Consider the following 15,801-nt stretch of genomic DNA (forward strand, 5'->3'; position numbering starts at 1 on the left):
TCAACAGACTTATTATTATTGAACAAAAAATAAGCAAAAAAAGAAAAATATCTCGACGTTGTTACCTCATGAAATGTCTAAAGAAAATATGTGCAAACTATCAGGTAGATCGGCCCAGTAGTTTTTCAGTTACAATGTCCACCGCATTTGAAAAAGCAGTTTTGAGAAAAATGCGTTTAAAGTTTTGACAACTGCATCTTCATCTTCTTATTTGTCTGCCAAATCGTAAAGTAATGCACATTGGAATATGTTTTTTAAATCGAGGAGTAATCTACAAAAGAGAAGGCGAACAGTTGTTTAACGTTTCTCACTACGCTCAAGCGTGCTGGCGCGAAGCCGCGGCAACGCGAGTCGAAGGTAGGGATATTCAACAACCCGTATCTCTGGTAATTTTACTCCGATTATTTTGAAATTTTCAGAGAGTATTCTTGGAAGTATGCATTTTTATTTGAAATAATAAAAAAAATTAAATATTTCAAACCATACCCCCCCCCCTTAAAGTGCCTACTCGAACTTCTTAAACATGTATACCAAACATTGATACCGCCTACTAGGCACACAAAAAAAAAACAAACTGTGAAACATAAAATGGATTAGTTAAACATATCTTACTTGAGATCTGATTCAGTTAATTGAGCAGCTCCATTTCTCCCTTGCAAAAAGTCCTCTCGAACAGTCTCGTTACCCATCTGGTTAAGCGCATCTTGGACCAATAAAATTTCCCTTAACCTCGCCAATTCCGCCTGATATTTCGCAGCAGCTTCTTTTTTCGCAATCTTTTTCGCTTCCTTCTCGGACGCTACTGCAATCCCTAGGAACTGTTTACATAAATCTCTAGCAAAGTCTAATGTATTCGTCACTTCATTGAATTTAGCCACAGCAGTCTTTTGATCGGCATTCAGTTCTTTTCCGGCATTTTGTAAGTCCTTGTAAGATTCTAATTTTGACTGAAATAAAAATTGTCAAATATGTAGTATCATAACACTTAGTAGGCTATTGATTATGTTCAAAATAAGAGAGCTAAAAGGAACTGCAACGTTAATGAGATTATATTATCTCATATGGTCAACGGACCTCTAAATTTGAAAAAACTGCGGAGTGCTACCATTTAAATAGGTGCGTTTTTGAGAAAGGGGTGAATTCATTCCTAAGCTCAGAGTGAATTAGGGTGAGTTCTATGCACTTTTGGTACAAACACGTCTACAGCAAAATTGTTCCAGGTTAAATTTACTATCGAAATATCACATTTTAGAGTCAAAAATATTTTTTTTACAAAAATATATTCAAAAGAAAAGCAAGAAAAAACACCAAAGAAAGCAATTTCGTTTTTTGCTCCATAACTTTTTTCCTCAGGGATATAGGTATAGAAATTGCTCCAGCGAAAAATAACTTCAGTCCTTTCTCTTTAACATGACGTTAAGTAGAAGTCACTAGGATTTTTCAAAGTTCGCCGCTCACAGCATTTTTAGGGACATTTTCCCCATTATTTCGCAAACATTGTTCTGTAACTTTTTTCTACGTATTTCTAGGTATATGTAACGGTACATTTAGTAAAAATAGAAGTCAATTACCTTTAAAATGGTCTAGTCTATTGTATAAGAATGTGCGACTATATTTAACCAAGTTACGCTTTTTCAAGGTTTTATACTTTTAATGATTCTTTATATTTTTTATGATTATTGTTAAAATTTCAGGATTTTATACTTTTAATGATGTTTGTTTTTTTTATGATTAATTTTTTAATTTCTCATTATGACTTTTTTCTTGTACATTTAGGTATATACATTGTGCAATAAACAAAGCTTGTTTTCTTTACTTTAAAATGATGTATTGCCAAAAATTCTACGACTATTTTTAAACAAGATATCCGTAGGACATCAAAAGGTATCCGTAACTTGAGAAAAATTTAAAAAATTTTTTTTTTGCAATTAGAAGAATATAATTGCATATTTTATTATAACATAATTTTAGTTCCAAATAACTTTTCTTAATAACACTTTTCGATATTGTGAAATATAAAGGTACTTCACTCTTGAGCGAAATTCGTATTTTTTAACATACCTCGTACACTATTGATAAAATTTTATATCTGATGATCGCATCTCAGGATTTAGATTATGCAAAGCATTTTATAAAGAATAATTTTTTGAAGTTATACTTCTTTACCGGCGATATGAGGGTGAATTTTTATATGTTAAAACCTATGATCCCGGCGCATGCGCATTATAACTTTGTTCTGATTGGATGTTCAAATGACATGTCAAAAATTATTTAATATGGCGGCTGTGGCACAGCTGTAGTTAGATTATTTATGGTTGTTGCGTTTTAAAATTTGTGTGAAAAGAAACAACAAACAAAAGTTAGTTAATAGTTATACTGCCTTTTTAAATAGTTTTCATATACCTATATTTTTGGACTTTTGGACAAGGAAAACTCATTCTAATTTGGTAAGTAGTTTTCATTATAATCATATTGTAATTATACATTTGGATTAGGTTGAAATACAGTAGAGCGTCGATTATCCGAACTAATTGGGGGACATAGGTGTTCGGAAAACCGATTTGTTCGGATAATCGAACTACAATATATTGATACATATTTATAGTCATACATATTTATCCACAAGTGAATAAAAGCCATATTTATATACCTACATATTTATTTATATCTTGATAATGACAACTAGCAACTAAACAAAAAAGTGCAGTCTTTGCAACAACATAATTATTTTTGGATACAATATTGAAGAAAATTGAAGATATTTTAAGCGTCAATTACTAACGCTTGCTCGGTATTCGAGTGCGGGACGCGGGAGTCGATAGTTCAAATAAGCGGTCGTTCGGTTGATCGACGTTCGGATAATCGACGCTCTACTGTACATTTATTTTCTCAAGAATGGTGATTTTAGAGAGAAATCCCAAATTAGGTCAGATTTTTATTTTTAAATTAAGATTTTTTGGCGTAGACTTATTTATCTAGTAGGTATGTAATGCTTTGATTTACATACTTAATTTGATTACCAAAAAAAAGTTCTACCAATCTTCATCTAATATATTGTTTTCTTACTGTTTTGTTATATTTTAATATTTTCTTCCACAAAATTTAAACTACATAATTTAATTATATTTAAAACAACTGTCAAACAGTAAAACGTTCAGTTACCCTATTTTTCCACATGACAAATAATGTGGAATTGGACGAGTGAGTCTAGGCTTCGATTACGAATCAAACTGCCTCGAAATTCACGGGTTCGATTCCCGATGCAAGTTTTTATTTTTTTATGCATTTTATGATTGTGGATACAATATTTGATATATAATTTTTTTTTTTTCAGAAAATGCGTATTTAAAATTTTTGCCAACAATTATTATCGTTCAGAAATCATTTTTTCTTTGTGGCATTTTTCAATGTGTTTGTGTGCGTTTTATTCTTTTCTTTTTTTAAATTTTTGGTATTGTCTTAAAAATCACATAATATGTAGTAGAAGTATAACTTCTTACGTGCGTACAAAGTACACACACATTCTTTTTTTCTTAAAGCTAATAATAAAAAAGTTTCCATATGGTTCCAGCTTAGTGGGACCTGTGGCATGTGTATATGACACATTTTGAGAACGCATATCTTGTTTAAAAATAGTCCTAGAATTTTTTACAATACACCATTTTAAAGTAAAGAAAATAGGCTTTCTTTTTTATTGCACAATGTACATATATACATAAATATACAATAAAGAAAGTTATAATGAGAAATTTAAAAATAATCGAAAAATATATCAAAAATCATTAAAAGTATACAATTTTCAAAAACCATATCTTGCTTAAAAATAGTCATGTAGCCTTCTACAATAGACCATTTTAAAGGAAATTGACTTTTCTTCCAACAAAATGTATCATTGCAGTACCTAAAGCTGCGTAGAACAAAGTTAAAGAACAATGATTGTGAAGTAACAAGGAAAATGAGTCAATATCGCTGTGAGTAGCGAAGTTTTAAAAATCATATTTTGGAAACTATAAATTTTAGAGACTTCTACAACACCATTTTAAAGAGGAAGGATAGAAATTATTTTTCTGTGAAGCAATGCCTATACCTATATCCCCTATGGAAAAAGTTATGGGGCAAAAAACAAAATTGCTATCTTTCGTGTTGTTTTCTTGCTTTTATTTTGAATATTTTTTTGCAAAAAAAAATATTTTTTCCTTTGCAATGTGATATTTCAATAGTAAATTTAACCTGGAACAATTTTCATGTATACGTGTTTGTACCAAAAGTACATAGAACTCACCATAATTTGCCCTGTGCCTAGGGACTAATTTACCCCTTTCTCAAAAACGCACCCCTTTAAATGGTAGCACTCCGCGGTTTTTTCATATTTAGAGGTCAATTGACTATATTAAACAATAAAACTCCGTTAACGTTGTAGTTCCTTTCTATAGTACATAATCAATATAGCCTATAGAGCGTTTCACGTTAAGAATAGAACATTGTGGAGATAGCCCCATGTATTACTTATGGACGATAGAAGCGCCCCGATGCCACGTCGTCCTAATTAGAATGAATCGTATAATCGGCAGTCGAGTATCCACTCGTGTGCGAGAGGTTTGGTAACACTGATCTCCGTAAGCGTAAAGTTTTATTCTTAACGTGAAACAAAGTATAGAATGTGTGAAAAATATGAGGGTGGCGTGATAAACTCGCTGCAGCGAGTCTTTGCGCATGCGTCATCATTAAATTTATACGAAAATTAAATAGTTACTATGGTTTATTTTTTAACCAGGAGGAGTAAAATAAAAAGACAGATTCACACCCAAGAAAGTCACTAGAATAATAACCATTTTCTTCTTTGGTTGATCATGTCGGCACTCAACGGTAAACCATAAATATTATATTATATTACTACGTCGGTAAAGAGTTCTAAAAAGAACTGCTTTTTATATAAAAGCAGACTAACAATCTAAAAATTAAAGAAATAACACAGAAAACAAAAAATCGCCGATATAACTTAATTAACCTATGAAATGTCACTAGTGTCAAAATTTGATAAATGTCATTAGTGTCAAAATTTTATAAAGTGGAGTAAACTTGCCTGCGGTTGTACCAATAATTAATAATTACAAACAATTAATTTAGCCCATGTGGTGAGACCGCTCCCGTCTGGAAAAATTTCTGATTCGGTTTCTTTGTGAATTCCTATTAAAAAATATTCCCTTTAAGGCCATGGGTACATAATTCGCAAATATTTTACGGCTATCCCTACCTTTTCTGTCTTTACATGGCAAATTACGTGTAGTAAAATTCACACTGGTATGGATATGTACATATTACTAGAATATCATTCTACTTGACAATGTCATAACTAGCTTAAGAGATGGCTTTTGAATTTTCTTGGATAACTGTTATTTTTTGTATAATTGCAAATTATTAATTCAGTTAATAAATGTGATAATCTTTTCACTAGCTATGTATTCAGTGATTGTGATAATATGTACCTACAACAAAAACTAATACTCAATCGAGAAAATAGCAAAAGTGTTAAAGTGATTTTTTAATAATATATTGTTACTATGGAACGCTTACAATTTTGAACATCTTTAAAAACAAAATACTTGGATCACAGAATATGTATATTTTAATGTATTCTCTGCTTCTATCTTCCATAAATAATACACAATAAATAACTTTTTATAAAGTTCACCTCTTCAATCAATTATTTATCACTATATATCAATATTATTTAATCAACAACTAAAAATATTTCCGATCCATGTCAAATAATTATTTAAAATTGTCACTGATTGTCAGTGTCTGACTGACAATATTCTATTCGACTAAGTGTGTTGTATGACAAAGATAGATTTGGAAAATATTACCACGGACATTGTGTTCATTTTTTTCGAATCCTGAAAAAACCAATAAATATTTTTGAAAAATCTAAACGCAGAATGAAAGACTAAATTATTACCGAGGGCCGAAAGTCCCTTAGAATAAATAAAAAGTTTATTTTGAATGAGATATTTGAAATTAAAAATAACACTAAATTTTCTTTTAGTTTTTCACCCCTGTAACTTTTAAACAAATACAAATGATCACGTTTTTTTGCTCCGGAACATATATTTTTAAGTTTTGTGGGTCATTCTAAACAAGAAAAGTATCTTGTAAATTTTTTCAAAAATTGATAGTTTTCGAGTTATAGGCGATTTAAAATCTGAAAAATGCGAAAATACGCATTTTCGAGGCCTAAAAACTCATATTTAAATTAGTATTTTTGATGTTGCCAGATACTTAAATTGAAGTTTAAACATTCGACTTCAAGATTCTGAAGAGTGATCGCGTCTAACCTTAATTTATACCGTTGTTTTTTAATTGTTAAATATGCGTGTTTATCCGATTTTTTTGCCGGTGCGGCTCGCTCTAATTCAAAAATCTTTAATTTTCCCCCGAAAGATATTTTTTCTAGATTCTTTGGGATATTCTAAATAAAATAAGTTTCTTGACATTTTTCTCAAAAGTTAACAGTTTTAAAGTTATAAGCGATTTAAAATCCGAAAATGCGTTTTTTTGGCATTTTTCGGATTTTAAATCGCTTTACTTTAAAACTTTAAAACTAGTAACTTTTGAGAAACATGTCAAGAAACTTATTTTATTTAGAATATCCCAAAGAATCGTCCTCCCTGTAGAAAGAATCCGAGGTACAAATGGCAGTATATATCGAAATCGTATTGTAGTCTTATGTTTTGTGAACATTTTGTCTTTTGAATGTCCCTGATATCTTTAGAAATAAAAAAAATAGACGGTTTTGTAATTTAACATATGCTTTAACCGAAACAAAAGTTTGTGACACCTTGTAGGGAGAAAAGGCACAAAGTTGAGTATACCTCGATATTTTGTTGTAGTCTCATATTTTGTGAATATTTTATTTTTTTAATTTCTCTGATATCTTTAATAACAAAGAAACTAGACGAGATTACTCTTTAATATGTGTTTTAACTGACGACATGCGTCACATCACACATGTGAAACATAGAAAAACATATTAAAGAGTAATACCGTCTAGTTTCTTTGTTATTAAAGATATCAGAGAAATTAAAAAAATAAAATATTCAAAAAATATGAGACTACAACATAATATCGGGGTATACTCAACTTTGTGCCTTTTCTCCCTACAAGGTGTCACAAACTTTTGTTTCGGTTAAAGCATATGTTAAATTACAAAACCGTCTATTTTTTTGTTTCTAAAGATATCAGGGACATTCAAACAACAGCATGTTCACAAAACATAAGACTACAATATTATTCTGATGTATACTCACATTTGTACCTCGTTCTCCCTAGAGGGTGTCTCAAACTTAACACAAGAAAAACATATGTTTTTCTTCCACCCGGTATAAGTACAAAAAATAAGTTTGAGTAAACCTTTGCACAACTGTGTAAATACTAAAGAAAAGGCTAAAATAAAAAAAAATAGCGGAATCCGTCTGTTCGCGAAAAAATCAACTACGAAAATCGGCAGAATTTTCTATATCCCTAACTTTTGACGAGCAGTTTATATACATATACAAAATTAACAAAAACTTTAAAGTTACTTAAATAATAAATCCACTAGGTATATGTTATCACTAGTAAACTGGTACATAATAGCAATATAACATTCAAATATTTCCAAAGAGTTCTCTTAAATGGCTGCAAAGAGTTATTAAACACATTCAATCTATCTTCCCAACTCAAAAACTCTAGGGATCGATCCATGAATGAGTGTCTACCATAATTTGTTGCATGAAAGCCAATCAAAAATAAATTATTTTGTCGTAGCATTCTCTGCGGAACAGCAAATTTGATTTGTGAAAGAATTTCTGGACATGATATACATGAAATTCCAATTAATAGTTTGAAAACAAAGCAAATATCAATTTTTTTCTCCAATGTATTCAGTTTAAGATACTTTAAAATATGATATTTTTTTATAAATTAACTATTTCCCATATAAATAGTTAATTTTAAAATATGAGAATAGTTGTGGTCAGAAATCATATTCAGATTGAACAATTGAACATATAATTATAATATCGTATAAATTTATGTTACACACTCTCCAGTAACGACTTACATACATTGTACTGAGGGAGGAGACCAGATAATTGACCCATATTCAAGCTGTGATTTGACCAACCCAACATATACTGTCTTCACCGCCTCCAAAGATAACCCTTTAGAATTTCTTAGTGTAAAACCTAACATCCTGTTCGCTTTTTCTGTTAATCTATCTATATTCTATATGATCACTAAAATTCAGTTTAGAGTCAAATAGTTTACCCAAGTCTTTAGCTACCTCATTTATTTTAAGATTTTGCCCATTTATAGAATAAAATGATGTTATTCCATTTTTTTCCTATGAAATGAAATCTGAAAGCATTTATCAATATTAAGATCTAAGAGATTTTCTTCAGACCACTGAGAAAGACTATCCAGATCTTTTTGTAGTAAACTAATTCTAACTTCATTACATATAGTCAAAAATAATTTGAGATCATCAGCAAACATCAGAAAGTCACAATAATTCAAGACCTTTTTGAGGTCATCAACAAACAGGTTAAATAACAAAGGAGAGCAGTGCCCCCCTGAGGAACCCCAGAACATACCTCAATCACTCTAGATATAAAGTTACAGATTTTAACTACTAGCCTTCTATCACTCAAAAAACTAAGCAACCATTCCGCCAATTTATCAGAGAAACCTATATTTCTTAGCTTCTCAACCAATAACAAGTGATTGACCTTGTCAAATGCCTTGGAGAAGTCAGTATACACAGCCTCAACTTGATACCCCCTCTCCAAGGCATCCAACAACTTACTATGGTATACAAGCAAATTGGTCATTATGAAATGACCTCTAAAATCATGCTGTTCATCAATAATGATCTGTTTGCAATGCCAGTTCAAATAACTATAAATACATGAAACTATCAAATAACTTTGGGATGGATGATTGTATGGATACACTACAATAGTTTTTAACGTCATTTCTGGAGCCTGTTTTAACTGTAGGAAAGATATAACTTTCTTTCCAGATATGGGGAAAAATTCCAGTAGATACCGACAAATTAAACAGTTTACACAATGGCTGAGATAATGAATATTCTCTAACTTTCGTGTGTAATTTTTCCATTTTGCCCCAAATAAATTTCTATAAAGCTGTCAAATTATTCTCTAAGGGCTCGTACACATGCATAACCTTTACCTGAAAATCCCAAACACCACAGTTCAAGTTAACAAAGGAACAATGCAACCACTCAACATAATATACACATGCACCCGCTCAACGTCGTCAAACCGCGGCGGTGTAAGTTACAAGGTGAGGAATGGGATAGCCAGTCAAACGCTGTCATGTGTATTGTACAAACATTGTATTGTCATGTGTATTGTATGAGAACTATGATCAATAAAATTTATCACTTCCATAGGCCAGTTGTTATGGAATTTTCATTATTAGAGCCGAATCTTCAAAACCTATAATGCACTCATATTTGTTTCCAAAACTCAAAATCGAAATTTCATGTTATAGGTTTTCAAGATTAGGCTCTAATAATGGCAATTCTGTAGTGAAATAGTGAATAGTCAATGGAAGTGACAAATTTTATTAATCCGTTGAGATGAGAATGTTAAAAATAATCTAACGATTATTTATTTATCAGTTTTATAGAAACTGACTTATTCTCCCATCCTCATCTACACCATCTTTCCATCTAAGTTTTGGCCTACCCCTATTTCTACTTCCCACAGGTTGTGACATAAGGATTCTTCTAGGATGGTTGTTATGCTGTGATCACATTAAAAAGGTATTTTATTTTTTTTTCGGTATGACAGTCTGATCAAAAGACCGACTTTTTACTGTCAAGTTGATACAAACTTTATTTTAAATATAGATCTCGCGCGCGTGACTGACATTAAAAATCGTCGGTCGCTTCAAGCGTTGTTTCTGAGAGAATGAATGGTTCATTCTACACAAAAATGCTACTAAACATTTTTGTTCAACATTATCTCAGCTACATATGTGTTTTTTGAAACACTCTTTTCTGTAGCATACAGATTCTTAGTAAATCTTCTTAGGGGGTTTTTAGGGGAAGCCCGGCTGTACGAGTGGCAAACTTTTTCGCATCTTTTTGGGGTCCCAAAATTGACATTTTCAGCAATATTCAGCTTGTTCAAATGTTTTTTATAGGTTTGGTGGAATTTTCGTCTGTGACGACTGGAGTATTATATATTTTTTTTCAAAAAGAACTATGTATGTATTAGTATAATTAATACCCATTGCCTTAGTGTTCGATTTGTGGTCTAGGTACATTTATAAGTTATGCTTGTTTTTAAACCAAGAGGATTCAAGGCGATTCAAATTTACCACGCTTAGTGTAGGAAACAAAGGTTGAACCTTGCAAAATGGACACAAGTCCGGTTTTATTTTTTTTTTCTGGTATATTAAGGGGTGCTTATTATAAGACTAACTTTTTCTGAAAAAAATTCGCCCCGGAACCCCCCTTTTCACCCCTTTAAAGGGGGTAATTTGTGGTTTTTGCGAAACGTAACCCTTCCTGTACCTTTTACAAAAAATTTCTTTTATAGAAATATGAAAAGGACTATATTTCTACGATTTATTTCCCGACAGCATCTGTCTATCATCCACGGTTTAGCGGGGGTGGCGCCCCAAAGTTGACAAGTTTTTAAAAAAGATGTTTTAAAAAAAATATATTTTTCCCTAACTGTAACGGAAATTAAGAAGAAATCCTGCGGCATTTATTCACAAATAATTGATTGATTTTTTGGTATAGGTCTCACTTACGGGTAATTGCCCTTTTTTTAATTACAGGGTGTTACATTTTAAAAAACCCCCTTTTATACCATCTAAACCGTTTATGCTAGAGTAAAAAGACTTTTAGCGATTACCCATGTACTGGTTCTATTTACAAATTTTTATAATGCACCCCCATTTTTTCCCCAGAACCACCAAAAAAAAAGAAGAATTAATAAATAAAGTGATTTTCTTGGAATCTTTCACACACAATGCCCTTTATTAATATGTTTCATATATCATTTTGTGCACGTTATTATTACTCATGCATGGACACTAAAAGCGATTTCCTAGTGCAACTCCTGTAGCCAAAAAAAATAAATAAAATGGGGGGTTGAAAATTTTTTTTTTTTTTGCTTTTTGATCCATATGGGCATATGCTTAATCAATAGTGCTTTTCAAAAATATATATGGTTATTGCAACATTCCTGCGGAAACTACCCCTATCCTTGAAAATATACTGCAGAAACTACCCCTATCCCTTGGCGAGCATGTTTTTACGATTTTCTCATTACCTATGCATTCTTTTTAAACAAAACTTATACAAGGTTAAAGACCACTACTTACTCTAAAAATTAGGTCCTATTCATTTTTTTCGTATAAGCAACCGTTACGGCACAGTGGCGCCGTAAACCTCATATATGCTTTGGCGGGCTCCAGTTTTTGTTTTTTTTTTCGTCATCTGTTCGTTTTATTGATAAAGTACTTATGTAAAATAAAACAACACAGTATAACCTACAAATTATGACTTATGCACATTTTACAATCTTTGCGACCCAAAGCCACAGTGGTGGTCCAAAATCAATTTTTGCATATTTTCGCCTCCTACACGCATTTTATTGCATTAATGCTACCTTAACAGCACAATATTCACCCTTAAGTAGTCGCTGAGCAGTGGCGGATCCAGAAAGGGGTGATGGGGGCGATTGCCCCCCCCCCCTCTTAAACCAAGTGATATTATATTTAAAGATTATAAAAATATTCATTTATTTTTATAGAAATACTTATATTATTATTTTTATAAGAATGGCGTACTTTTATGATTTAGCGACAGTGGCGGACCCAGCATCGTTAGGAGGGGTGTGCCAATTGGCTAAATTTCTATAAAAATAAATGAATAATTTTATAATCTTTAAATATAATATCACTTGGTTTGAGAGGGGGTGCAATGGCCCCCATCACCCCTCCCTGGATCCGCCACTGCTCAGCGACCACTTAAGGGTGAATATTGTGCTATTAAGGTAGCATTAATGCAATAAAATGCGTGTAGGAGGCGAAAATATGCAAAAATTTATTTTGGGCCACCACTGTGAGGCTTTAGGGCGCAAAGAACGTAAAATGTGCATAGGTCATAATTTGTAGGTTACACTGTGTTGTTTTATTTTACATAAGTCCTTTATCAATAAAACGAACAGATGACGAAAAAAAAAAAACAAAAACTGGAGCCCGCCGAAGCATATATGAGGTTTACGGCGCCACTGTACCGTAACGGTTGCTTATACGAAAAAAATGAATAAGACCTAATTTTTAGAGTAAATAGTGGTCTTTAACCTTGTATAAGTTTTGTTTAAAAAGAATGCATATGTAATGAGAAAATCGTAAAAACATGCTAGCCAAGGGATAGGGGTGGTTTCTGCAGTATATTTTCAAGGATAGGGGTGGTTTCCGCAGGGATGTTGCAATAACCATATATATTTTTGAAAAGCACTATTCATGAAGCATATGGCCATATGGATCAAAAAGCAAAAAACAAAAAAAATGTTCAACCCCCCATTTTATTATTTTTTTTTTGGCTACAGGGGTTGCACTAGGAAATCTCTTTTGGTGTCCATGCATGGGTAATAATAACGTGCACAAAATGATATATACCTCGTCCAATTTACTTACCGTTGCACGTCATCCGCGCCATAGCCTGTGACACGATACCAACACGAAATATCTAGGCGGTAGGCGTGTTCCCCTTTAGAATAATTTTGATTCTAAAAAAGAACACACCCACCGCCTAAATATTTCGTGTTGGTATCGTGTCACAGGCTATGGCGCGGATTACGTGCAACGGTAAGTAAATTGGACGAGGTATATGAAGTATATTAATAAAGTACATTGTGTGTGAAAGATTCCAAGAAAATCACTTTATTTATTAATTCTTCTTTTTTGGGTTGGTCCGGGGAAAAAATGGGGATGCATTATACAAATTTGTAAATATCACCAGTACGTGGGTAATCGCTGAAAGTCTTTTTACTCTAGCATAAACGGTTCAGATGGTATAAAAAGGGGTTTTTTAAAATGTAACACCCTGTAATTAAAAATAGGGCAATTACCCTTAATTGAAACCTATACCAAAAAATCGGTCACTTATTTGTGAATAATTGCCGAAGGATTTCTTAATTTCCGTTACAGTTAGGGAAAAATATATATTTTTTTAAAACATTTTTTTTTTAAAACTTGTCAACTTTGGGGCGCCACCCCCGCTAAACCGTGGATGATAGACATGTGCTGTCGGGAAATAAATCGTAGAAAATATAGTCCGCTTCATATTTCTATAAAAGACATTTTTTGTAAAAGGTACAGGAAGGGTTACGTTTCGCAAAAACCACAAATTACCCCCTTTAAAGGGGTGAAAAGGGGGGTTCCGGGGCGAATTTTTTTCAGAAAAAGTTAGTCTTATAATAAGCACCCCTTGATATACCAGAAAAAAAATAAAACCGGACTTATGTCTATTTTGCAAGGTTCAACCTCTGTTTCCTACACTAGTGTGGTGAGACCGCTCCCGTCTGAAAAAATTTCTGATTCGGTTTCTTTGTGGATTCCTATTCAAAAATGTCGCCCTTAAACAAATCTGACGGGTGTCGGGCGAAATTATTGGGTAGAAATTGTTTAAACAATTTTTTTAAACAAATACAAAAGATTACGTTTTTTGCCCTGGAACATATATTTTTAGGATTTTTAGGGTCATTCTAAACAAGAAAGATATCTTGTAATTTTTCTTCAAAATTGATAGTTTTCGAGTTATAGGCGATTTAAAATCTGAAAAATGCGAAAATACGCATTTTTGAGACTTAAAAACTCATATTTAAATTAGTATTTTTGAGTTTGCTTCATTTTAAGTAAATTAATTTTGGCAACCGATATATCGATATATACTCCCATTTGTACCTCGTCCTCCCTACAGGGCGTCTCAAACTTAACATAAGAAAAACATTTGTTTTCTTCCACCCGGTATAAGTAGAAAAAAAAAAGTTTGAGTAAACCTTTGCATAACTGTGTAAATACTAAAGAAAAGTATAAAATAATAAAAAAAAATTAGCGGAATCTGTTCACGAAAAAATCTACTATAAAAATTCAGCAGAATTTTCTATATCCCTAACTTTTGACGAGCAGTTTATATGTACATATATGTATCTTTTAAGTTTTTCCTAATAGTATGCTATTTAGACTAGTTTTGATAGTCTTTAATCAAAAATGTATTATTTTTTTGTAACGGGGGTTTCCTGTCTAATAAATAAAATAAAATAAAAAAAATAAAAAATAATTTGACAGCTTTATAGAAATTCACTTTATTTGAGGCAAAATAGAAACATTGCATATTATATAAAAGCTGCACTTTTCACCTTCAAAACGCACTTTGATTTTTGTCAATAGGATGCTTTGATAAAAAAATATCGAATTTTTACAGTCTAGTGATACAAATTTTATTTAAAAAATTGATTTCGCACACTGAACTGACATTCAAAATCACCAGTCACTTCAAACGTTGTTTCTGAAAGAACGTTTCTTTCTACACAAAAAGTATAACACAGTTCTTCTTTCAACAGCCAAAAACAATGGATTTGGAAGAAAAATCATGAAAAACGTGCCAATCAATTATTCTCTGGCAATCATATCTTCATATTCAGAATTTGAATACATATGAATATTATTATAATACATACAGGGTGTTAGTAAATAAGTATGAAAAATTTTAAGGGCTAATTTTACATGAAAAAATAATGCCGGTTTTTTCTATAAACATACGTCCGCAAATGCTTCGTTTGCGAGATACGGGGTGTTGAAATTTTTATTTCAAACTGCCAATTTATTTATTGCTCTAAAACCAGTTGAGGTATGAAAATAAAATTTGGTGTGTTTTAGAAGGTACAGTTGAGTCCGCGAGTCTTTACCCGTGCGTCATTAATACCTGGCGAGATAAAACACATACTTTTTGTCTAGCATCATTCTCTTCCATGCATGAAACTCATGACAAACCAGCTGCCGTTTTTTATTAAGTAACAACACATGTTATTTTTATGAACCATCTAGACTCAGTGCATTGAAAAGAGATAGGTACAAAAAAAGTCGATTCGGTATGTTTTCATATTTTAAGCACAATTTGTTTGACGTTTCTGATTTGTTTAATTTTGTGGCTGTCAGTCAGTTGAACTTTTTGCGGTTTTTGTCGAATTTTTGCGTTTTGAAGTTTCTTTATATTACACAAACAGTTGTTTTCACAACTAATTTTATATTGGGCTTTGAAATTTTAAGGTAAATAATTTTATTTAGGCAATTAATATTTAAAACATACAAAGCTAACGTCATTCACACAGTAAAGAAATGACTGTGTTTAGATTTCCGTCAAAGTGAATAAAATAACAAAAATAAAATATGTTATTGGATTTTTTATAAATTGTTTATTTATTTATTAATCAATAATAATAAAAGAATTTATTAAGCTACTTCAAATGTAGCTGTAATTCTGCGCAAAAATTTTGAAGCAAAACTTACATTTGACATTCTATATATTTGATAACGTCAAATTTTATAATAAAACCCGTAATCGGAACAGTAGCCACTTTCTGTCAGTTGTTGTTGCGTGAAATAGATTTCCGACTTATTTCGTATGCTTTAAGTGATGACGCACGGGTAAAGACTCGCGGACTCAACTGTAGCTATTGCGCATTCTTTTACATACAATTAAGAATTTTGTAT

At 31.8% G+C, this 15,801-nt stretch overlaps 1 protein-coding gene across 1 annotated transcript in view; it reads right to left on the bottom strand.

Moving 5' to 3' along the window:
* The window catches only part of LOC114337349 (caprin homolog), a 72,895-nt gene that overhangs the window by 12,087 nt on the left and 45,007 nt on the right, over positions 1-15,801 (bottom strand). Inside the window, exon 2 of the mRNA XM_028287757.2 lies at positions 613-947. Coding sequence (XP_028143558.2) covers positions 613-947 — 335 coding nt within the window. The remainder of the gene's footprint in view (positions 1-612; positions 948-15,801) is intronic.

This window comes from Diabrotica virgifera, chromosome 5 (genome assembly GCF_917563875.1).
Source record: "Diabrotica virgifera virgifera chromosome 5, PGI_DIABVI_V3a".
In the NCBI taxonomy this organism is placed as follows: Eukaryota; Metazoa; Arthropoda; class Insecta; order Coleoptera; family Chrysomelidae; genus Diabrotica; species Diabrotica virgifera.